At 42.0% G+C, this 25163-nt stretch overlaps 1 protein-coding gene across 4 annotated transcripts in view; it reads right to left on the bottom strand.

Annotated features, from left to right (window-relative positions):
- Positions 1 to 14020, bottom strand: part of SLC25A13 (solute carrier family 25 member 13) — an 85773-nt gene extending 71753 nt beyond the window's left edge. The window contains exons 1-3 of one of the 4 annotated variants that reach the window (XM_015853598.2): positions 13924 to 13980; positions 12048 to 12062; positions 8554 to 8568 (exon numbers count right to left, since the gene is read on the bottom strand). In XM_015853598.2, the coding sequence (XP_015709084.1) occupies positions 8554 to 8568; positions 12048 to 12062; positions 13924 to 13935 (42 nt within the window). In that variant the 5' untranslated portion in view covers positions 13936 to 13980. Of the gene's footprint in view, positions 1 to 8553; positions 8569 to 12047; positions 12063 to 12252; positions 12304 to 13923 lie in introns of those variants that run through there. The other 3 variants (XM_015853599.2, XM_015853600.2, XM_032443145.1) reach the window with 3 other exon arrangements.
- Positions 14021 to 25163: the final 11143 nt, after the last annotated feature.

The raw sequence follows: 25163 nt of genomic DNA on the forward strand, positions 1-25163 counted from the left end.
AATGGCATTTTCATCCACTGATGAGCATTCTTCTAAAATACCCCTCTTGCTCACAAAAGACAGATGCTATGACGGATGCTAACACTATTACTCTCCTTTCTTTTTTGCTGTCTTACACCATTTAGAATTGAAGATATACCTAAACACCACAACTATCAACCTGCTAACATGACCCTGGTAGCTCCCTCAGTGCAATTCATAGATGTTACCTTTTGATTTTCCCAGGGCTTGTTGACTTATAGTAGTGCCATTGCACAATCAGAGCACTGACCATACGCTCATGGCATGATCTCCCTCACTTTCAACTTGCAAAACCAGACAACTCAGTGCTAGCAATTCACTTTCTAGAGCTAAAGTTCAGGCTTATGTCTAGCAGGGACAAAGTTACTTAACCCAAAGAACAAAAGGATAGCAAAATTTTCCAGTGTAACATCAAAACCAAAAATATTTCCTGCAAGAAGCAGCAAAGAGATACAGAACATTAGCCTGAACAGTGTTAGAAAAGGTTTCTCCAGGACTGTCAGTACAGTGGAGGATGTGCTGTGAGTAGGCAGAACAGTTTTACAGCAACAAGTGAGAACCTCATGCCCTTTGAATAAAACAAGCCTACACTGGGCAGCAGCATCATAGAGGGTTTCAACAAAAAAGGGGTCTGCTTTTAATAACCAGTAATTGCATAACTACAAGGAAATAAGAAAATGTTCTATGGATGCTTCTATAAACTTATGGAAAGGTCTGACTCAGGGTGTTGCTAGAGTAACTGCCTTTATTTATGACACCACACTCGTGAATAAGCAACTGAAAGAACTGAGCTGGAGAAAAGTTCCTATACATTGCATGTCTTGACTAATAATTGTGTGACAGGAGTTAGGTAGGAATAACTGACAGGTAAATGTATTTTGTTTCAGTGTTGTGTTTTCTTCTTTGAACACAGAAGTTCACTTTCCAAGATCCTATTTATAATCAAATCCATCTATTCAAGTCTATTCAAAATGCTACACCTCAGTAGCTCATAGAACTGGGAAGGGTGTGGGAGTGGGCATGAATCCCTATGTACTCATGGATCCAACTGTACAATCTCTAAAAGAACAAAAGACAACTGCATAATGGAAACAGCATCATACGCACGAAGCGAACTTATTGAAGGCTAGAAATGATGGGAGTCAAAGAAAATCTTTAGTCCTGCAGCCAGCAACCCTTCCTTTGTGCTAATAAAAATAGCAGCAGCATTTCAGCAGATACTTGTGCAAATAATAACCCTGTGCTACTGAAATAGGAATTATTTTAAATACAAATTGTTTTGGTTTGATTTTTCTTTAAAGGGGGACAAAATAAAAAGCGTGGGGTCTTTTATTTTGCCCTTTCTTATCTGCACAGCATCCAGCGCAGCAGAGCACACCCACGCTCCATGACAGCTGGAAGGATGACAGCAGCTGCCCTCGCCTTTCATGGGTAAATACAATCAAACCTCTGTACATGGGGAGTCTGGACTTTAAATCATGAAAGCTCTCTCTCTTTTCTCCTCCAGATTTCACCTGCAATCTCACGATATCTATGTTGATATCTATGCTAAAGATGAGCACGCAGATACGCTCTCTTACTGCAAGCACTGTGTCACCATTTGCCCAACTCCTACCACACAGGCTTCAGTTTTCAATCCTGAGTTGACATGTCTAAACGCAGGGTAATTACAGAGAGGAGGAAGTTTAACACTTCCTCTACAATTCTTATCTTCAGCATTAGCAATAAACAAATTCCTGCTGTTTAAATATTAGCAGATGACACAGCAGCTACAGGCCACTGTGGGAGCATGACCTTCACTCCTGGTAAAAGCCTGAGCAGAACCAATCCACAGGTTCACATGGAAATATCAAACAACCCAATGAAGACTGAACTCAGTTACATAAGGCAGTTACAGTGTGATCAGGCAGTTACAGGCTGCTCTGAACTCAGCCAAAATTATTAAAGAGTTCACAATAACTTCACAAAATTGAAAAAGTTGTGAGATACCTGACAACAATAATTAAAAACCTCTCATCTCCTTCAGAACCTGGGGAAACATTTCCAGCATTTTAATACATTTTAATTGGAATCAATTCTGATTCTAGCTTGAATGATTTGGCTTCTCCTTAGCGAGTCTGTCATTACAGGCATTTGCATAAAGTAACAGCTGTTTCATTAAGACATCACATTTACTGGTGCTGCATAGTCATCACGGTGTTCGTATGAGATCATTTGGTTGCCACAGAAACGACAATGATGTCAACCTGAGCATTCTGATGTAGAGATAGGAATTAGAATGAAAAATGGGAAGATTACTTTCACAGAGGCATCTCTTGGAGAGAAAAACAGAATAAAATCAATTCGATCTGTCAAGAAAGATTTCCTGTTTCTTCAGGAACACTGCGGTTAAACTAAAGTCTGTTAACACAGGATGAGACAAACATGGAGGAGGATTTAGAATACTAGACAAGTTTCAGCACTACTGTTTCAGTGTATCCAGGAGATGTTTAGTTGCACTTATAGACTCAGGACATCACAAAGGGAATTGAGAGACGCTCGCCTGCCATCCCACAGCATGATACTGCTATCAGCTCACAACGTGGCTCCCTTCAGTCTGTGACTATTGAAAACAGTCAAACTCCAAAAGCACCCTTCTTTCTGACCAATAGATCCAGCCCATAGGAATGCAAAAACAATGCTTTGCCTCATGGAAACACGGGGGCACCAACCCATGGTTACTCCTCAAGGCTTTCACAAACTGTGCCAACCTTCAAAGAGTGAACAGAAACACCAAGAGACCTTAGAGCAGTTTTTATTATAGATTCCTTTGTTTGCCAGAATATAAATGTATTTAATCAAACTCTGGGTCACGCACAACACAAAGTACTCATGCTTTCAAACCCACAAGAGAACTGTAAGTACATACTACATACAGAAATAACATAACTGAAAGTCTTTTCATTCATCCCTTGCTAAGCTACTCTCATCATTTTTGAAAGTCCCCTTTCCCTTCTTTCCCCCAGCAAATCCACAAGAAAAAAAGCTGGTTTACCATCTTCGTTGACGGCACATAAGATAAGGAACTGTTAGGTGCTGTGTTAATTATATAAGATTTGGGATGAATATTTACATAATAGTATTTGGGCCAAATGCTTACAAGCAGGACTGTGTATGCCTTATTCTCACAGCAGATACTGAATCAATAGGCTGCACATAACGAATCACCACATGCCAACCACAAGAGGTTACAGTCACTCGTTTTTTTTCACTGTGAGCAGAACAGAGAAGTCCAAAAGTTTTGCAGTGCAGAGTCACAGGGCAGAAAAGATCACAGCCACCACTTCACACCTGTCAACCCTGAAAGAAAAGACGCAGCTCAAGTAACAGATTTGGGTACGTGAACGAAGTAAAAGCAACTGCAGAAAGTTTGTTGTTGCCATGTTTTTCTTCCTTTTGAACAGCATCAACACGGAACTAATTCCTGGTCTTTACGAAGCAGTTTCCAGTCAGACTGACACACAATGGCAAGCAGCATTAGACAGGTGAAGTGACAGGGAGGAGGAAGGCTGACTTGATGTCAGTGACAAAAACTATTTTAATGGAAATGTGAAATTATTCAAAAATTTCTTCCCCTAAACATGTGAAGATTTCTCAAGTCAGATTCAGGCTGCACAATGGGCTGAGAGCAGGAATCAGACAGACAGAGTATTTCTACATACCACTTTTTTTCTAATGGCTTTTCATACTCGGTGCCTTACTTAAAGGTTTCCTCTGCCAAGGATCTGTTAAATCAGTGATGTTCCATCAAACGGTAGCTGTCAAACACGATAAAGCCCTACAATAATAAAATACGTGACCAAGAGGTTTTAGTAGCCAGGGATGGAAGGAAAAGTAGAAACAGGCCATATTTGCAAAGAACAGAAAGATGATAACAACGACAGCGCTGTTTGCTCAGTAATATTAATTTTCAGACCTCTTTCCTTCTATCCTAAAATTAGACCTACGTGTGAGGTCATGGGATGGATGGATGCGACAGGAAAGTCACGTAGCAAAGGACAGATGACAACGCCCGACTCCTACTGCAGAACGTGCCTTTCAATTAACTCCTTCAATAGGGAACCTCCTGCTCTACCGACAGAAGACAACACCCCATCCTCTTTCTGTAACATCACATGCCAACCCAGAGCTCAGTTGAAAAGCTGTCACAGGTACCTGGCATAAAAGAGCTGCAGGAAGAAATAGCAAAGCAACATCACAAGTAGGCAGAGATGGGTAGAAACGTTAAAACAGATGTTGTTTCTCACTGCAGGAGGCCCAGGAGGACTGTTAGGGCTGTACTACACATATACACATACGATACGTATTTATACACATTCTCCAATTTGGAGGTTTGTGGTCAAATGCACAGCAGCACGTACACGTTTGCATACTGATCTCCAAATCAGATTTACTTGCACAGATGTAGAATTTGTGTGTCATGATCCTGCTGACGGCTTTTTATGTTTTGGAGATGTTACCTGCATTTTGATTAACTGCAAAGCTATCAGTCTTTGATGGAAGATGCAGTCAGATGCAGCTCAAGCTACTCCAACACTGAATAATTTGCTCTAATTTATTCCTTACAAGGATTCTACTTTACGGCTTTACTTAGATTAAATGGGCACATTTGCTAACTTCCCAGAATTAAATATCCACTGACTGGGTAAAATAAAACAACAAACAGCCAACAGTTCTATTGGCTGAAGGAGTTCAGAGAAGTTGGGATAAAACCCAACTGCTTAAATAGAGACAATTACAATTTCTTCCTCCTACTGGCTGGATGATTGGCACTTGGCACAGCATTGTCCTTGTGAAAGCATCCTCCGCTGTTGACTAAGTGCTCTTTTAGGCAGTATGCAAACACTATCAAGAAAAAGGTAGGAAAACGTGTGCCCTTCTACGACTCCATATTCTCAAATCTCTAGACATTATTTTTCCCAGCACACCATGTCAGAAAGGAAAACAGAAGAACAAAGTGTGCTAGATGTCGTTCCCTCTATACCTCCTTGAAAAACCAGCACTAAAAAAAGACTCCAACTGCCAAGGAACCTTCTTTGAACCTTCTATTTTGTGATAAGTTTAAACTTATCTTCTAAGATGGAAATGAAACTCGGCTCCAGGAAAGAACATTTCCAAATCTTCAGTAAATAAAGATCGGGTAATATTCAGCAGCACAACTTACATGGGTAAGATCCAAAACTGTATCGCCTTCTCAGCTTCCATAGCTAACATTTAGGTGTAAGTTAGAGCTTCATTTTAAGGAGGGCAAAGTGATGGCAAGCCCCAGATCCCTCCCGAAACCTACATCTAAATTCAACTCAACTGTTTAACAAGGAGCACAGACCGTTAGGCATAAGGTTGCTGTGAGGATATCTCATCCCACAGACAAGAGTTGTGGAGAACAAAGAAAATATGTCACTTAGGAAAGGAACCAGATTTTTGAGTGACTAAAGCAATCATAACTTGCAGCAGCGCTACTTATTACAACAAACTCTGACTGCATTTAATACAACAAACTCAGACCTAAATCTAAAACAAGCAGCAAAATAAAAATACCTAAAGAGGATGTAAGAAACTGGTAGTAATCACGCCTACAAATACCAGCTGGTAAGAGCAGAAAAGGTTTAAATTGCCAGCCCAGCAATTCAGAGCCCTAAACATCACAAAAAGAGCTGTGGGTCCCATCAAAGCTCCCAGGCAGATACACACCTCAACTCTGGCCTTTGAGATTGGGCCTCCAGCTGAAGGGATGAAGTTAGTTATGTTGGCATGGAATGGCAGGGAGGGATACAAGAGCTTACAAAGGTCACAGTCACAAAGGCAACAGTAACCTAAAACTCAAAGGCACAAAGTTTTACCTATATACATATGGCCACAATGCCTACCAACTCAACTGTGTAACAGTATTTCAAAACCAAGTAAAATACAGAGACTTACATCACATTGAAGGTTCAACCATCTTTATTACTGAGATAAACTCCACTATCTCTCCTACGTTTCTGAAGTAATAAAAAAGCTTCAGAAAACCAGGAATTCACCAGTTGCCTCACACCTGACTGGCTATGATTGCAGTTGTCTTCTGTGTGCTATTTGCCTCTACACTGAGCTAAAACTGATCAGTTCCATAACAACCTCAGAAGTTTGCCTCTGCCAAGCTTAGCGTTGTATCTCCAAGGCTATATTCTTGCATCACGTTAAGGGAAAAAGCCCTGTCATCTGCACAGTTATCCATCCCATCACAAGCAAAGCATGAAGGGCTGTCAACAACTGAATTGCCTGATCCACAGAGAACAGGACAGACATCATTTGTGTTAAATAACAAAATAAAAGGAGAAAAAAGAAACCAACAATTCCTTCTCATTTCTAAGCTCAGAGCTACATTATACTACGCCACTGTGGAAGACAAACAGTGCTGTGCTGTTTTACTGTGATCTGACTTTAAGGCAAACAAAAACAAACAAAAAATCACCCAAGCCCAAAGAAACAAACCAACAAACAAAGTTATCTACTTTCTGCCAAGTCATTTACCCCTTCTGATTCACCATGGCACCACTGCATTACCCTAGCACTGCTGCTGCACGCTCAGTAATACCCAAGTCGAATCAATGCTTCAGGGTTACTGCTGGCTTTCAAAGCACAGTGATATGGAGGGTCAGGAAGGACACGGTGTCTCCCCAAGCCAAAGAGCACCTTCTCAGCAGCACAGCAGCTGCAGAGGGCTCAGCTGAGGCTCAGGGCAGGGCAGTATGTGCCAGAAGCCAGGCCTGAGGCCAGGGCCAGCCCAGCCTGGGGCTCCAACAAGTGTGGAAAACCTCTTGAAACTACAGAAATAGCGAAGATATTTAAGAGATTTCAGAATTATTTTTGAAAGGTTTGGCTGCCTGGTCAGACGCTTGCAAATCTCAGTGCTCTCTCTCTGAATAAAATGCTTGTTTGTATAACTGCAAAATGCACTTTGTTCAGCCTCCCAGTGTCAGACCCATGAGCACGCTCTGCTTTCCCAGGCACAGCATGATGCAAAACCTGTCCCTCAGTGAGCAAAACCAACACATGCAGTTTAGGATTTTCAGGATTCCTGAAGTTCCAGCACCGTGCACATCCAAGCAGCACTGCAGGTGTGACCGAGCAGTACAGCCATTTTAAACACCATTTGGGATGACCAGTCCTGCCAGAAGCCATGCACAAACACACCCAGTGAGCACTTCATTCCCCCCCCCCAAAGCGTAATGGGAGCTATCAGCCATGCAAAATGCATAAACATGGCAACAGAGAATGCAAATCTCCCCCTCCCACCTGAGAACCCTAATTGTCAGTAGCTGAATGGGTTTCTTGTATTACTAACTACATGGTTCTCCTGCCTGACAGAGAGCTGCAAGGCCTGATGCAAGAAGATCTGTACAGAGACACCCTTATCTTTTGATTCCCCACAGGCTCACTTTGCCTGCTGCTCAGCATGCCAGCACAGCTATAGCAGATAGCCATTCCTGGACAACTCAGATAGGTTTCTTACTTCTACTCCCAAAGCCAAAAGGGTTGGCATGGGGTGTTGATCTACAGAAAGTCAGAAGGTGTTGTGCACCTACATTCCAGACTCTAGTTTGCATGTGATCAAGGTCTACGCCAACAAGCAAAGTAGAACTCCAGACCAGAGACCCCAAGAGTGCACTCACTGGTCAGCAAAGGAACAGTTCTTACAGGCTGCTCAGACTGCAAGGCATCAGTAGCATGTGAACCCAGCATGTGGCTAAGCACCTCTCAGGTATCCAGTAAGAAGAGTTTGTTGTTGCCAGGCTTGTGACAAGCTCTGTTTCTTCTCTAAATGCATGTAGCTCGGTGTACATGTGTGCACTTCTCCACTCTCTCAAATGTTTCTTTTCCTGCCTTTTTTCCCCCACCTCTTTAAAGAAAAGAAAAATACCAACAACCCACTCCTTATGAGCAATTTCATCCTTTAACACATTGAGTTTTGTGCAAGCCAAGTAACATTTTTTGGTAAAGAATATAATTGCAATTGCATGTTTCTAAGGTATTGTAAATAGCATGAAATTATTTTAAAATGTTATGAAAATGCATTTGCAGTGTTCCTTTAAGTGTTTTAACAAAGCTTCCGTTGAAATTGCTTTATTCCAAAGCAATCGAAGATAGGGTCTTTTCATAAGGATCTCTTTATCTCCCTACAAATGACTGAGATACAGATATTTCCAGAAAGGGAATGCACCAGAAAATATGCAGTCTTACATTTTACAGCCCATAGTTATCTAGTACCATCAAACATCAGCTGCTATGTTTCCGTTTTGCACTGTAGCTCGAGCAAAACAGCATTATTACAGAAGTGCCCAGAAGCCTTATACAAGTTCAGGTCTGGTGACATACAAGTATGCAGGATCTATTCAGTACTGTCAAGCCATTCTATAGCCAAAGCAGAAGCAATTCAACAGATCAAAAGCAAAAACGAAGCTAAAATTAAGCAATGCATTCATGCCATCTTCCAGGAAATACAGTATCACATACCTCCTTGTCACAATCCTTGGACAACATAGATAAATAAAATAGACATTGGCCTAAACAAGCTGGTCAGAAGACAGATTGTTATCATTCAGGGCTGTAAGCTTGTCTACATTACAGCATCAGGAAGAATGCCTTATCATTTGAAGCACACTTTCAAGAGCATCTCTAACTTCCTGGGATATAAAGCTGCATAGAAAGTGGAATTCATTTCCTGACATGATAAGATCCAGATAACTTAAAAACACTTTTCAGCAGTATCACAATGGAAGAGATGCATGTCAGAATGTATGCATAACTCTCAGTCCAGTAATACTTTCCCAGGGCTATCCTGGAAGTCAGGTTACTCTGCACTTGATCCTAAAGAGACACTATAAAGGAAAAAGAAACATGCTAAGAATGCTGGTAATGTCAACACATAGTCCCATCTAACATATTAAAGACATAAATTCACAAAAGAGCCCCCACCTTGCTCTTGTAAAGGAATGGGGACAAGTACAGTAGCACCTATAAACACATAGGCACAACTAAGACCAAAAGGAACAGTGTAATAAAGCTCCTTTATAGGGGTTGCTGCTCCCCCAGTGCTCACTGCAGAAGGGAGCTGTGAGGAGTTTGCCAGTAGGTCACTTTGTGAGGTTATTGTTAGCAGTGGGCCTTGGAACTGGATGCACACCTTGTAGGATTAGGTGGTTCCCATAAAGGTAAATGTGCAGGAAAAGAAACAAAATGAAACAAAGAATATGACAATGGTGGGTAGGAGGGGGAAGGAGAGAAAATCACTTGCTTTCTCCTAGGTATGAAGTTATCAAGACTCACATAAATTCTTTGATCAGATAAACTCTGGCATCTTAAGAAGATAAGACATAGTAAAAGGTCATAGGCAGCAAAATAATACACATTTTTCTCTGAGGAGGAGGAGGTGAAAAAAAGTCTTATGATACATAAAGCATTTCAGAATTTACAGGCTTATGCCCAGCCACACAACAGCAAGCACTGCTGGACCCATACAGAGCAGCAAGGGTAACTGCCCCTTGGATCTTACACAACGTTACCATATCCAATAAATGTGACCATGATGCAGTTAAGTGTCATGACACCATTACTGCAAAAAATGAGCGATGATTCTGGGAAATAGAGGTTCTCTCCTTACTCATCAGCCACTTGTTTCCAACAGTGCTGCTCACGTTGCTGGGTGTCTGGAGTTTATGCATAAGGGACTACACTCCCTTTGGGGACACAGAAGCTCATCTCAATGCTAGGATCCACCTTTTCACTTCTGAGGGCCCGTTTAATGCAGTGCAATTCTGCTCTACCATTTGGAAGGAGGAAGGGGAAGAACAGCATTATCTAAGGCAAGAAGAGCTAATTCAGTCTGTATCCAGACACATCCCAATCTATTGCTAGCAAAGGGGAAAGGAGCATGGGAGCAGGAGATGAATGAAGGAGACGCAATGCAGATGGATGATGCAGAAAAGGAGCACACTGGGTATCCATGATAGCAAAATAACACTTGTGGCATGGCTGCATCAGAATCTCATGGTTCTGGCATCGTCTGGAATCATGTTCCCCTTGAATCTTATTATCACGGTGTTCATATTTCAACCACTGCAAATCCAGACCCCATCAATTCACATGGCACTGGGCTACTTGTGCACACAAAAAGGCCCAACAGAGGCAGGGCCAGAACTCCAGTGAATTCAGTCAGTGCAATGCATCCTGTGGGGCTGGGGCCTTCACTGTGAAATACTGGACCACACTAACACCAAGGCACACAGAGAGTCTGCGATGGGCACTAAGGGCCTTCTTTAACAGTAAATATGACCAGAAACAACATATAATTCCACTGATACAGTTTCCAAGGCAGTTAAAAAAACAGACATAAGCAAAGAGAGAATAAGAAGTTGTTAAGCATCCCCAAATTGTGCAACAAAGTTGATCTCCCAGGCATTAGAAACACCCCGAATACTCATTGATACACTTTGACAGTCAGGCTTCACAAGATTGATGCATGCGCTTAATTTTAAGCATGCGAATGGTCTCACCAGATACCGAAGTCAGGTTCATGGCTTTACTTGAACAGTTGTTTTACAACTACTTTTTTTTAGCATACGATATTTATATTACACTATGTCAATAAGACAATCACTTTTAAACAAGAGATTTAAGCATTCTGGGTAATAGAGGTAACAAGTTCACGCATGCAAAACAATCAGAGCAGAAAAAGACGGATCACAGTATTTAAAGATCTCCTATATTAGTGCTATGCAGCTTAAAACAACTGTCAACATTTATTCACATGCTATCCATAGCAGAGATGAAGTTCAGTGGTGTACAACACTTCCATGCAAAGCCCACAGTTTTCACACATGCCTACTGAAATCATTGAAAGGGAATTTGCTTTAATACAATTTTAACTCCTTTAAAGGAGTGGCTATGAAGCATAAAGTAGACAGATCACACGTACTTTCTGCTATTATAAATATCAGTTTCTGGCCTCGAGCTGAGCAGATGAAGTAGCAAAGTGGCAAAATCAGGTATGTGAACAGGTTTCATTGAGAAACACCTTAGAAATTCCCACTGAAAATAACCTAGTATCTTTTTAACGTCATACCGCTTGGTAACATATAAAGTCACACTCTGAACATGCACAATACAATCACTACAGCCACAACTGTGTAATGGTTCATGGAGCAAGGACAGCTTACATTCACTCAGCAGCCACAGCCAATTTAGCTGTAAAACATAACTGTGGGTGAATCGCGGGTGGCATTAGCTAGATTGTGTAACACGTCTCTTTAAAGGTATGTGACTAAAGGGCAGACAAAGCACGGTGCTCGCATTGTTAAACACTCAAGGATGAAGAAATAAAGCATGAGGTGCTGTGTACAAGCCCATTACAGCACTAGATGTGCACTACCATGGTCTTTCCATAAAGCTTGTGTCTTCTGCAACTCAGAGAATGAAGCCAGCACTTATGAAGACAATTCATTTATCAGTAAGTTCTACTGAAACATCTCATCTGTAATTTTACTGTACACTCAATATAATTTGCTACTCAGTTTTCTCAAAGCACTGTCAGGAAACGCTTCTGAAGACTCCAAACACACATTTGTGTGTAACACATAAAACTTTATACACCATATAAAGGCTGTATAAGTAGCATGACACTAAGTAACAAACAGCGATGAAAACTGTGGTCCTGTTAGCAACATAAAAGTTTTCACGCATAACAGCTCTGCCCATTTCTTGATCCCTGAGTGCTTAACCATGCAATCTTTAACAGCATCCCATTTGGGCTTTCCTTTTGATAGACCAAATTCCTGGAGTCTGCTTAACATGTCAGCATTGGAAATCTTGCAGGTGAAGAACAATTACATTCAATTCCAAAGACTCGTATGCCTGAAATGGTCTAATTACCAAAATTAAAGGAAGCGGTCATGCAGGGGACTGGCAAGGAAAAGGGACTGAAGGAATTTGAGAAAAATCATTCAACTCACCAGTCCATTGTTTGGCTGAGGTGAAAAAGGCAAACATTACTGAGATGCATCAGTGAGGAAGTTAGAACACAAATCAAGGCCCATGCCTGCAAGCACATGTGAATAACTTCAGGCCCAGAAGCTCTTTATGTGGCACAGTTATTCATGTGTGTGCTTGCAGAACCTGAGTTCAGACGGTTCCGTTAGAGCGCAAAACGCTACTTACGTGCTGTTGCTGACTACAATAAAAGCAGAAAGTCATCTGAGTTTAACGGCAACTATTTCACCTCAAAAAGATAAAAACCCTTCAAGTCTTGAGGTAACTTAATTATTAATCCAGTCGAGCTGCTCCCAGTTCTGCTGCTGTTTGGTTTTGTTGCCTTTTTTTTTTTGACGTAAGTCATTCAAGTCTGTACACAGCTTTCCTCTGAAGTTACCTGAGGGCAGTAAACCCTGCAGTAGTACAAAGTGCTGCACCTCTGTCTTGCAATGCACCAAGGGTGCTTAAGACATTCGTAACAAAGATGTATCCTTTTTATGAGGCATCTCTTTGCCAAGCTTGGCACAACCTGAAACATGCTGTATTCAGCCCAGTTTCTCCTCAAGTGTTGTGTCCTTCCCATATATTCTAGTAAAGACTGAAGTAATAAACAAAGCTAAAAGAAGGCCACCATGCATACACATAGCATGGAGCACATCCATATATCCAATTAGACAAAAACACTGGCTACTCATACATTATGTTCAAAGTATATTTGAGTAGTATGGATCCAAATGGACTGCACACTGCTTCTTATGGTTCATTAACACAGTGAATTGAAGACTTTAGTCTGAGTTCCATAAGAAGTATCTAACGTGCTGTCAGTATGGGCCAGTGGGCAATTTAAAAAACACTGAGACAGCTAAGGTTCATTAATCCTAATACTGAAGGACTGTTTAATATATTTTAGCAAATAAAAAGGAATCACACACTGCTCAACCCATTACAACTGTAGGCACTTCAGTTCCCAGTGAGCTGGATGCTGACAGGAGCAGCTCCATCACAGCCTTACTTGCATAGATGAGCATGGAACTCCAGCCAGAGCATCTGAGCACATCAACGTGTTTGCTTGGCTTTGTTACTAAAAGTTTCACTATTTATTTTCACATGAATTTGACTGTCGTTAGGAATGGAATACCCACTTTTAATATGGCCTTCTTTGGGTACACAGCCAACGGTGGGGGAGATGAGGTGATAGCGTGTTATTGATAAAACTATTCACATTAATTTATTATACCGAAGCAGCACAAAAGCAGAGCAGTACCCAACTGATGGAAGAGCTCATAGGGAAGTGAAGCCGGTCTGCAATTGTAAGCAAAAGTGAAAACAGCAGGAAGAACAGGGGAAGGGAAGAGAAGGCCGCAGGGGTCGGCCCGCAGCAGAATGCGGCCACGGCCGGCACCGCACGCTGGGCCGGGCGCACCTGGTGCCGCACAGCCCCGACCGCCGGCCTCCGCACCGGGGCCACGCCGAGGCTCCTCCACCGCCGCGGCCCGCAAACAGCCGGGCACAGCACAGCTCGGCAGGGCCGCGCCGTGCCGGGCACATGGTGCGTTCCGAGCAGCGAGCAGGCCCGTAGCCCGCAGGTAGGGGAGTCCCCGCGGCGCAGCCTCTCTACCCGCCGGCTGGAGGCCGAACCGACGACACGCCGAGCGGCCCCGCTGCCCCGAGGCGCCCCTTCCCCGGGGCCGCGTGGAGGAGGCGCCGCCCGCCCTTAAGTTTCGCCAAGGACGGGCCCGAGGTCACGGCCGGCGGCCGCCCGCCTCCCGCCGCAGCCCCTTCCCCGCCGACACCGCCGACACCGGCCGCACGCCGAGGGCTCGCCGCCCGCCTGCCCGCCCGCCGGCGGGGACTTACCTTGGCAGCCATGCTGTGCCCGGCGCAGCCACCCCCTTCCCTCCCCTCCCTTCCCTTCCGACCGCGGCAGTGCAGCTTCTCCGCCTGCGCACCAGCCCGCCAGCGCCGGCCGTCACCGCTCTCCAGCCCATTGGCTGCACCGCCCGGCTCGGAGCGGCCCGGCACGGCCCGCGTGATCGCCCGGCACCGCGCTGCATCGGGCCCGGCGGCCGCGGGAGCTTAGGACTGCTCGCGGCCTCTCGCCCCTATTCACTCTAATCTGCGGTTGATGCCCGCAGAGCGCCTCCATCGCCTCACAGCTGCCAAGGGGCAGCACCGAGGAGCTGTAGAGCCCATACGGGCGCTGGAGAGCGGCCCAGCTGACGGCTTGTGCCGTTAATCACGGGAAGTTTCGGCCGTGCCGTGAGGAAGGATGCCAGGACCGAGCAGCTGCAAGATGCCCTCCAGCCTCGCAGCGCTGTGACAACCATGTTAACATCACCCTCTGGGTGAAGCCCTCTCTCATGCCCCCAGCTGCTTTCTTGCCCATGAGTCAGAATGCTGTTTGCAGGACGCTTCACTCTGTTGTACTTCAAGACTTTCATCAGAGATGAAACAGAATTAAGACAATTTTGATACGCTTCTGGTGCCTGACTGACTGAATGTGACACGCAGGCGCCCTGCTGGAACCAGTGGCTGTGTCCAGAACAACCGCAGGCACGGCCCGCTCGGCCTCACAGACAGTTTGCAGACTGTCTGCAGCCAGCCTGTCTGGCCGTGTTTGGCAGCACACCACTTGGCACACAGGCCCATGGCAATCGTTGGCCTTGCCGATGCCTGTGCTGGTGGCTTCGTGGCCTCTGGCTTCTGGGGGAACATGAGGCTGGCCAGGGGCTGGCAAGGCGGACAAGGAGCCAGTCACTTGTGGGTAGCTAAAGGTTGCTTGGAAGCACTGACAGAGTTGTTGCAAGTAGCAACAGTAGGCAAGGTTTTGCTTTGCAGTAGGGTTACGTTAGTCATAGCTTTGAGGTGGATCTTCCAGCACCTTCCCTAAAGTGAGCTTTGTAAGGATGCTAAGAAGGCTGGAAGTGATACTAAATCTCAAATCCAGGTTGATTACAATGTAAACCATAGCAATTAACTGTTTCTCGTCTATAATTGTCCTAGGGTGAGATGGTAGAGATCCCTCATGAAAGGGATTCATAAACTCATCTGCTCTTGCTCACTACATATCTTTGGAGGATGGATCCTTTATTTTGTGTTTGCTTGTGGTAAATTACTGACTTTTTGGTTTCTAGCAGGTTGTACACAGTCTCCTTTGTGTGCCTCGGGAGTTTCTTCTACCACAGATGAGGCCCAGCAGTGTATCTACATCCTTCGTTTCCCCACTCTTCCAGTTTCTGCTTGCACTGAGACCACCCCATTTGCTGGATTCTCTCCCTTTTCTGCCCATCCTGCGTCCTTGTTCTTGCTGCAGGTGCTCTGCTGTACACAGGAACACTTCACCTTTTCTTGTGTGCTAGTTCTGCCTGACCTAGAAAACAGCAGTTAGGACAAAGCAGACTCAGAGCCTTCTGCCCACCACACCTTTTCAAATGAACACACACACAAATACACACACACACAAAAACCCAAACAGATTATGTATTGTCTATGTGCTAACAACTGGATAAATAAATACTGTCACCTTGTCACAAATGAATAGATAATAGCAGTCCATTTATAAACAACAAAACCAATCTCAGATTATTTTAATAATACCACTACAGAGAGAAAAATTACAGAGAGAAAATAGCATAACAATTGTCTTAGAATACAAATACAACGTTCTGCAAATACACAGAAGCCAGGATATTTAGATGCGCGGCTGAAAGGCTGTCCTATTAAGCTTTATTTTTGTGAAAACAAGCTTCAGTGTGATTATTTTTTTTCCAAATTGAGACAGCTAAGAAAATTCCTACAGTCCTCACACTGTGCTGCCACATGGTCTTGAGCCTTATTGAAGAACAACACAACCAACAAACCTGCATTTCAAGTAGACTGGTGGGAATATTCAGATGTAAATATAAACCAGTGACTCTGGAAAGCCTCTTTCAGCTGGTCCCCACACATGATAGCATGTAAACTCTTCTAGCACTTAATTTTCCAGACTTTGAGAGCCTCAAGTGCCTAAAGTCCCAAACAAGCCTTAAGCAGAGTCTTGGCCCTGGCAAGGCTGGAAGGTCTAGCTTATATGAAAACCTGAGTGCAATAATCAACCTGAAGTTGTCAGCCCAGCCAGTATCTGTCCACAACTAAAGCACGTGTACAGGCCCAAACCCCTTATCTTCCCATAAGAGGTGAAGACTGTTCACTTTTACTATGTTATGTGATACATCTGTGGTAGATTACAGCATTATGCTTGGCTAGGTAAGCAACTTGCTTTCAAAGTCCACTGACTGAGGTTAGGTTCAGCTCCATGTTTCATATTCCTTTCAGTATGTTTTAACCACAAAGCCATAAACTGCTCTGGGGAACAGAGGAAGAACATTTTTCATTCTTTTCAGTGAAGCTGTCATTGTATAGAAGAGAATCCAAGATGAGTGAAACCTCAGAGAAGCATCATTCTTTTGTATGAGACGATGTGACGAGGGTAGCAATATGAGTCAGTTTTCATCACAAAAGATATATGCGTTTCCTGGATAAGTAAGGAGGCTGCATCTTCTGATCAAATGATCTATATTTAGTTGTAACATTCACACAATCACACACACCGGGGCTCTTCTCTTCAACAAGAAACTACCTATAGTCAAGTTCCTTCTTATTCCTTCTTCTGGTACAGGGTACCCTAAGTTTCTATATACATATGCAGACAAGTTCTGCAGATCAGCATTTTGTTACTGACTACTGACTGTTGATTATAAAGCAGTTCACTAGCTGATTTCAGTCTTAGTCTGACATTCATTATTCTTTCTGTGATGTCTCTTACACTGTTCTGAGTTTTGCATTGGCTGCTCAGTGCTTAAACTGAAACATGTAGCTTGAAGGCAAGGTATCTCTTCTTGGCTCTAGAAAAATCTGAGTATGTCTGGAAAGTTCTGGAAATGACTGGATCTGCAAAAATTCAATCTGGAAAAGCCTAAGTGCACCAACTCATAGAATCATAGAATTACGCAGGTTGGAAAAGACCTCGAAGATCATCAAGTCCAACCAATGCTAACCATAGTACCCTAACTCTAACAACCCTCTGCTAAATCATATTATAAATATGATATCAAAAATCAGCTCAGTGTCTAAGACCATGGTAAAGCAAAGACTGACCCAAGACCCTCTAAACCTATGTTAGTATCATCGTGAGTGAGCTGATTTCCTCAGGATACCTTCCGTTCACCCCACAACACAGTAGTTTTCTTCCAGATGGCTTTTTCTACATTATATTACACATACAGTAGCACGAGAAGCCTGCTGTACATTAACTTACCACAAAACTTGCATCAAGTATGTCTTCATGTAAGTATATCTTACAGTAGAAGCAAATGGCCTAGTGGCAAAGACTTCACCATTCAAATTAAACAACTGCAACTGATACAAGCTTTTTCCTGAGCAAGTTTTACTTCAGTAGTTCTTAAAACTCATTACTGATTCCTCTCCTTTGATGAGGCCTCAAGGAAAGACATGAAGCAGTATCCCCTTCCTTACATTAAGGCTTTGACTTTTTTTTCCCCCTTGGCTTTGGTTTCTTTGTGTGTTTGTTTAGTTTTGTTACCAATGAAGGCTATCTGGCTGCTGTGGGTTAGCACATCAGTCTAGCGAACCTTAGCCAAGATCTGGTGTTCACGCAGTAGGCCTAACTGAGTATTTCTCTAATAAAATCCAGTATGACTCAGTCCGAATGAATCATTCACAATCCCTCTTTCTCTATTTGTGGAATATTCACAGCAGATCATGATTTCCTCAAATATATTGCTGTTCTTCAGGGTATTCTATATATTTAATGATTGTCACTGTTTCTTTTTTGTTGCTGTTTTTTAACATATCCCACATATTCGTAATTTCAACTCTGCTTTTTATCAATGATCGCTGAGTGTGTCACCAAACTGGATATTGTTTCCTGTGCCTTAGAACATAAGATTTTTAAGTACTTTCACGTGTGTGTTTAAAATTCATTGTCTATCAGTTTTTCTGCCGGTGAAAATCTAAACTGATCATGTAAATAGTTCAGTGCAAAGTGAGCCTAAAACAGGACACGTAAGTATGGATTCTATGGCAGTGTATTTTCATGGCGTTCCCATCTCAGACTATGACCCTATCCCCCACTGAGTGCATTGCATCTATGTGGAATTCACAAAGCTATGGCTGTGATTCCGACTTATGGCTGATGACAGCATTTACACATACATTACTGCTGAAACTGAATATTTGAAAATGCTTACCCGATGTTCAGATGTTTTGGAAATGCATCTGAAATAACTGAAGAGCTAGAACTGTCGATCCTGATTACAAACACAGGGTTAATTCTTCAGTTGGCATAAATCAGCATAACCAGTAGGTTTGTGCTGATTTACGTTGGTAAAGCCCAGAAAATAGAGGAGCTATATGACAAACAAAGGGTGCTATATTTATTTCATAAGTGAGAAATACTTCATAACTCAGGCACACCGTTGGCATGAATAAGTTATGAAAAATCTTCACAGCCAAAAGAACATAATCATCCTTCATGTATAACAGATTTGTTTATTCTGTAAAGATTCATTTCAGTTGATTAATTATCAGTATCTGCTGATGGTGGAGGTAACAAGCCATCTCTGATGAGAGAATCATTTTAGGACATGCTCAGAATATTTTATCACCTCGCACAACTTGTATATGCCTAGAATATTTATCATACTGCGTACCAATACTACCCCATTTTTTAAAGCTGAGTACTGAATGTAAATTATATTATAGATAGAGGAGCTGCCCACGTTTTTCCTGGTGGTGATTTTTTTCTTGTTTCTCCTTAAGAGGAATTTAAAAGAAATAGATTAAAACACAGTAACAGCATGTCAACCGCTGAACTGCGCTGCTTCATTAAATCATTGTTATTCTGAACCAGTAAAACATTTGCATAAGTGCAAATGCCATCTTCTAACAATACTATCAGAATTGTTGAATCTGACACCAAATCCAAATCTTTTCCAGCCACAGTGCATGCTTGGTGGCCAATATTCACCAAGTGACGTTCATCACAATTAGCTTCTTTCTCTTGTGATTTTAACAATTAAAGTTGTAGCACCAAGTTAAAATAAAAAGCAGAGATTAGATTGTTTCCATTCTGAAACATTTATAAAGAAAATGATAACAAATCTGTCCATCACTCCAAAGCAGGGAGCAAAAGTAGATCAGATTTTCAATGCAATGGATTAATTTGCTATTTACAATGTTACCCTAATTGCCAAAATATCTCGAATTCAAGGCATTGCTATATTATCCATAAAAGATGGGTTAAGTATCTATTAATAAATTGCTTTACCCAAATGTTTATTGTATTTGAATAGCAATGCTACTTTTAATGAGACTTTATTCACAGAAAAGACTGATTCATTCATTTTACAGAACATGTGTATATCTATGAAATATATATATCCTGATATCTGCCTACACTGCACATTCCATGCAAGGGAACAGCTGGATTTTAGTTGACCAAGAATCTGCAGAAAGCAGTAGAACTACTACAAAGTTTTGTACAAAGCACCAAGTTTCTCTCAGCTTTAACAAGTGGAAAATATAACATTTGATCATCCTGAAGTTGAATATATTCTTGCACTTTCCAGCCAAAAGATGTTTATATATATATAAACATATATATATATTTTTAATATATATATATTTACATGGATATGCAACATTTATTATTAGCTCACATTTCCAGAGTACCCATGAGCCTCACCTCAAGAAAGCTGTTCTAGCTCTAAGTCCATTAAAGCCAGCTATAGCTTTTCCATGAGCCTCAGTGCTTTACACAGGATCACCTACTTAGGCATTTACAGCTATCCATAATCAGTGTATCCCAGCTTTTGGTATTTGTTTTTATGAAATGGGCTGGATAAAGAAAGTTCAAAAGGTTCTTGATTACTTAGAGAACATTGACAGCAAGTATGTTTACCTCAGGATGATGATAACTTCTAATTGTTTTGAGCACTTGTATTTAATTTGATTACCAAAGAAAAGCAGTTTATTTGATCACATTTCTTTTGTATATATCTGGTCAGAAGTCAGCTTTTAGCCAGTTTTAACCAGAGAGAAAAGCAGCAGTCTCAGAGGTATTAAATTCCTCCAGATTTTGTAAAAAGCAGCAGCCTGATAAAGAATAAAAACGTCTTATTTCTTCCATTGAAGAATAGACTACATTGTAAGTTCATCTCTTAATAGACTCTAAAGAATCCATATCCAAGAAGAGACTACAAAAGTGTAACCACAGGGGAATACATCAGTTCAGATACCGATCTCTTTAAACTGCAGAAGAATCCACGCTGTCTTGGTGGCTCCGCTTTCCTGATGGATCATTTCTTTTTTTAGCTTTGGTTGTTTTTGTTTTCGATATGGTTGGAATAGGCCTTGGAGAGGTGGGAAGAAACCATCTGGGTCTATGATTTCATGCCTCACAAGCAGGCACAGTACTTCAGGATGAACTGTATGATAAGAGGCAACTCAGTACAAATGTGTCATGCAGCTTTAGTGCTCAGTGTCTCAGAGCTTCCCCAGATGGAAGTTCACACTCTACATACCAGAAGGAGATGTTTGGGACTTTCTGCTGAGATCTTAAGTTGAACTGCAATAGATTTTGTGTCTAGCTCACTACTTCTGCTGGTAACAAGATTTAAACAATAAATAGAGAAAATTCATTTCTATGATTACTGAAATCAAAAGGAAAAGTCCCATTTGAGAATATGATTTATCTAGTATAAGACTTTATGGATGTATAGCTCTTTTCTCCCTCTCCACTACTTCTACTATAGCAGGGCTAATCAGTAACAGAGAGAGAGAGAGGGAAACCTGCAAAAGTAAAGAAACAATTTATGCCCATGGTAGTGAAGGAAACAACTTCCTTGTGTACACATTTGCTTGTTTATATTAATAAAGAGTGACTCACAGTGTGCATCACTGAGCTGTTCATAGCCTGAGGGAATCCATTAACTTAGCTTTCTGTAGGAGTACTGGTGATGTAGTCCTAACATGCACTCGAGAGCTGTGTACTTGCTTCTTGACGTATTTCCTTGTCAGCATAGAATACGTAGAGTCACCATGAGCATCGTTACTGGATTCAACCAGTTAATGCAAAAAGGTGGACTAGATTGATTGAGAGAACATGTGCAACTTTTGTTACTAGGCTTTAGAAGCAATACTTTTCTTAAATTCCCAGCTGCAGCTCAGATGCTAGGATGATAACCAGCATCAAAGAGCTACAGATTGGTTGCTCTTCTATAAGTGACTGGATTTTCCTCCTGGCCTGCATTAGAAATAGCATAGCCAGCAGGAGCAGAGAGGTAATCATCCCCCTGTACTCAACTCTGGTGCAGCCACACCTCAAGTATTGTTCTCAGTTTTTGGCCCCTCATTACAAGAAAGACATTGTCCTGGAACATGTCCAGAGAAGGGCAATGAAACTGGTGAGGGGTCTGGAGCACAAATCTTATGTGGAGCAGCTGAGAGAGCTGGCATTGTTCAGCCTGGAGAAGAGAGACTCAGGGGAGACCTCATTGCACTCTACAACGTCCTGAAGGGAGGTTGTGATGAGGAGGGGCTTGGCCTCTTCTACCAGGCAACAAACAGGACCTGAGGGAATGGCTGCAAGTAGTAGCAGAAGAGGTTTAGACTAGACATAAGAAGGAACTTTTTCTCTCAGAGATTTGTCAGGTGCTGAAATGGCTGCCCAGGGAGGTGGTGGAGTTGCCATCCCTGGCAGTGTTCAAGAGGCATCTGAATGAGGAGCTACAAGATATGGTTTACTAGCTGAGTGGTAGTAATGGTGATGGGAGGATGGTTGGACTAGATGATCTTGTAGGTCCCTCCAACCTTGTGACTCTATGGTTGTATGATTTTATTTTTTGGTCATGAACCAACTCACCTCTATTTGCAACTTTGAGACTACACTTGATGAGGCTCCTATGGAAGCTGAATCTGAAGAACATCTGGTGTCTACTTAGTAGTATGACTTGTGGCAGGAATTATATCTTCACAAAACTCCTGATGGAGGTAAACTGCATAAGGCATTAGAGGTGAATTTTAAACGTTTAACTAAACAGATCTTTTGAGAATCTTATTAGTCCAAGTCAGAGAATTCTCTGAAGCAGAAAGAATATATTCCGTGACTGATTATGTAGAAACAAACTCAGCATTTAACATACCACTCTGTATTTCAGGGAGAAATTTTAGGTACTTAGATCAAGTATCGCAACAGATGAGCTTTCAGTTTCCCTTCAGATCCCATCTGTACTCTACTTACCTCAGAGCCACTGACTTCAAAATGCTCATGTAAATCATTAACTTGAACCAGTTATTCTGACTACAGCTACACGGTCTAAAGTTGATGTTTGGAGTCTGTTAATCATTACTTGTCATCTGCTTGCTATGTATCAGAAGGTGATGCCAGACTCTCTTGCCAGTTTTGCAGAGCTCAGCACCTCTGGCTCTCTTTACATAAGCAACTTACATCCAGCTTCTCTTAAACAGCCTGAAGTGCCTCGTCAGGTCTATTTGCTATCTTTTCTATTGCTACCTAAAGAGACATCCTAAATTCTCCAAGTCAGGTCTGTGAAAAGATGCTGAAGCAGTGGGGAATGTGATCTCAAAGCTGTATAGGGAGCACCACAGAAGCCTCGCTACACAGTTCTGCAGGCGTTCTAGGCAATGTTGTCACTTATGTCCTTACCTGACCCATTCCCGTGAGAGCTGAGGAGCTTAGTTCATAGCTCAGCCAAGGTTTTAAGGCCAGAAATTGGCATTCCTTTGCCCCAAAGTACTTGATCCACGAGGGACTCAGGACACTGACCATTCTCAGACCAGTCTGCAGTGGGGTGTGTAGCAGCCAATGAAATGTTCAGAAATACCTGCAGAAGGAACTGGTGCTGCCGACCAGCTGCTTGGTGGCTCCCAGCCATTGTTATTTCTGTCACATTTTGTTGTACGGTAAATGAATTGAGATCCTCAGACACATTGAAATGTTACAGTTCTTGAAGGGTCCTTGCACTTGTATCTTTAGATATTTAGGATTGGGGGTTTTTTTGCGCCAGTAATACCCAGGTCCATACTGGCCTTTCACCTACTACCTCCTGATAATGTGTTGTTTCAGTTTCTTATCATCCAGTCTTCCTTTTTTTCATGTCTTGATCTTTCCTCAGCTGCACTCTGTCCCCTGCTACTCATAAAACTTCTCTTATTGATTACCTTTTTCTCTTTGGTCTGTGTTTCATTCCCTCTACCAGTGAACACCCTTCCTTGCTCTCGCTTATTCCTAATCCTAATATTTGCAGCTTCATCCCCCCTTCAGTTGTTCTGCTTCACTTTTTAGCCCAGTAATTGAAGTCTTTTGAGAAGTCCCTTCATGAAGGCGCCATTTTATCCTCTTTTGTGCTCTGGAAGCAGATTTTAGTTTGGAATGAAGTGCTGTGTTAGCCAACAGTAGCAACAAGTTTCCATCCCATGGAAACGCTGAGAGCCTACAGCCCTCAGCTGCTGGCTTCATTTAGTGCTAATATTTAAAGAATTTAGGTACCAACCCTGAGCAAACCATTACTAAGAATTCACAGATTTCCAATTTTCCAGAGTTCTCATCGTGTCTATGTTATTTTAGTGGCATGAGGGAAAAAAATAACACCAACACATTCCTAATACAAGCATTAAGTTTGTATATTAGTTTTCATCCATCTGCTCTGAAGTATGGTGGGTGCAACAGCTAACATTCTGAAAACTTATCTAGCATCAAAAGAAGCAAACAAACATCCACATTCTTTTTCTCTGTTTCTCCCAAATGACTGGATGTTTTAACATCCCCCTTAGGCAGCCAGCTAGCATGGAACACACCTGCCAAGAACGATGGGTTAATATGTCGGCAATTGAAAATAAGATCTTGCGGTTGACAATATCAGAAGAAAACTATATTTTATCTAGGATTTAATAATGAATAAGTTATTTGTATAATCCCTTTTTCTCTTCATTACATCAAATTGCATTTTTTTTCTGGAGGCATGAAATGTAAGTTGGTACAACTAGAAAAAATGCAACAGCAGAAAAAGAAGAGAGTGCTATGTCTTCATACAAACGAGAGAGCCCACTTGCTTAAAAAAAACAGGTAAGTTACAGAACAGTCATTTTAAAGAAAACCAGCTGAAAAGCAACAACATCTTTGTCAGGATTAAACTGCTTTATGTGCTCAGTTTTCTAGCAGGTAAAATGACTGCACACAATGTATGGACACTTGGCATTGCTCGTAACAGTCATTGATAAGACAGAGCAAACACTCATATAGGTGTATTGGTCCTTGGAGAATGACAGAATATTAGAACTGATTAGTATTAGTATTAATTCTATACTGGGTAAAATAAAACTATTTACTCAAATATAACTTCTGATGCTGAAGTTGCAGTTCCAGAGTGAAGAACAAAACCTCACAGAGTACAGATCTTATTTCAACCTTTGTGGTCTAGCATTGCTCTGTAAAGGTGCACTCTATGGTTTCCTCTGGAAAAACCTCTGTGCTGTTCTTCATGATGATCAGTGCCCTAAAGCACAGATCGTTTTGTGGTGGGAATGGTGCTGCTCTGGAATTTGTAAGTTAGGGTTAATGAGAATCTCAGATCTTATCTTTAGGTTTGCACAGTCCTGTGGCTGAGTAAGTCAAGAAGAGATTGCATGGCAGTGTGCTGCACAGATCCACAGTGGGAAATGAAGTCTAGATGTGCTGCAGTGTATTTATTCTTACAGTTCTCAGATCAAATATATGTGGTTCCCTCCTGATGCCTTGGGGGAAATTCTCAGTTCAAAATGCAACAGTCCCGCTAGATTAGCTTGAAGGTGAGGGAAAGCATAGTGAATAGATGGAAAGAAATGGGTAACGGCTACTCTTGTTAGAGGATGCACTTGGCCAAAAATAAACCAAAAGCAGAAAGATGTAAATGGTTAATTACAAATTAATTAATTATAAATTAATTCATTACAAATTGTATAATATCATGACTCCTCCGGAAGTAAACCGATGCAGTGCTCTAATTTTAACCTGACGTCTTTGCCATTAACTGTAAATT

Source organism: Coturnix japonica, chromosome 2, assembly GCF_001577835.2.
Source record: "Coturnix japonica isolate 7356 chromosome 2, Coturnix japonica 2.1, whole genome shotgun sequence".
Lineage (NCBI taxonomy): Eukaryota > Metazoa > Chordata > Aves > Galliformes > Phasianidae > Coturnix > Coturnix japonica.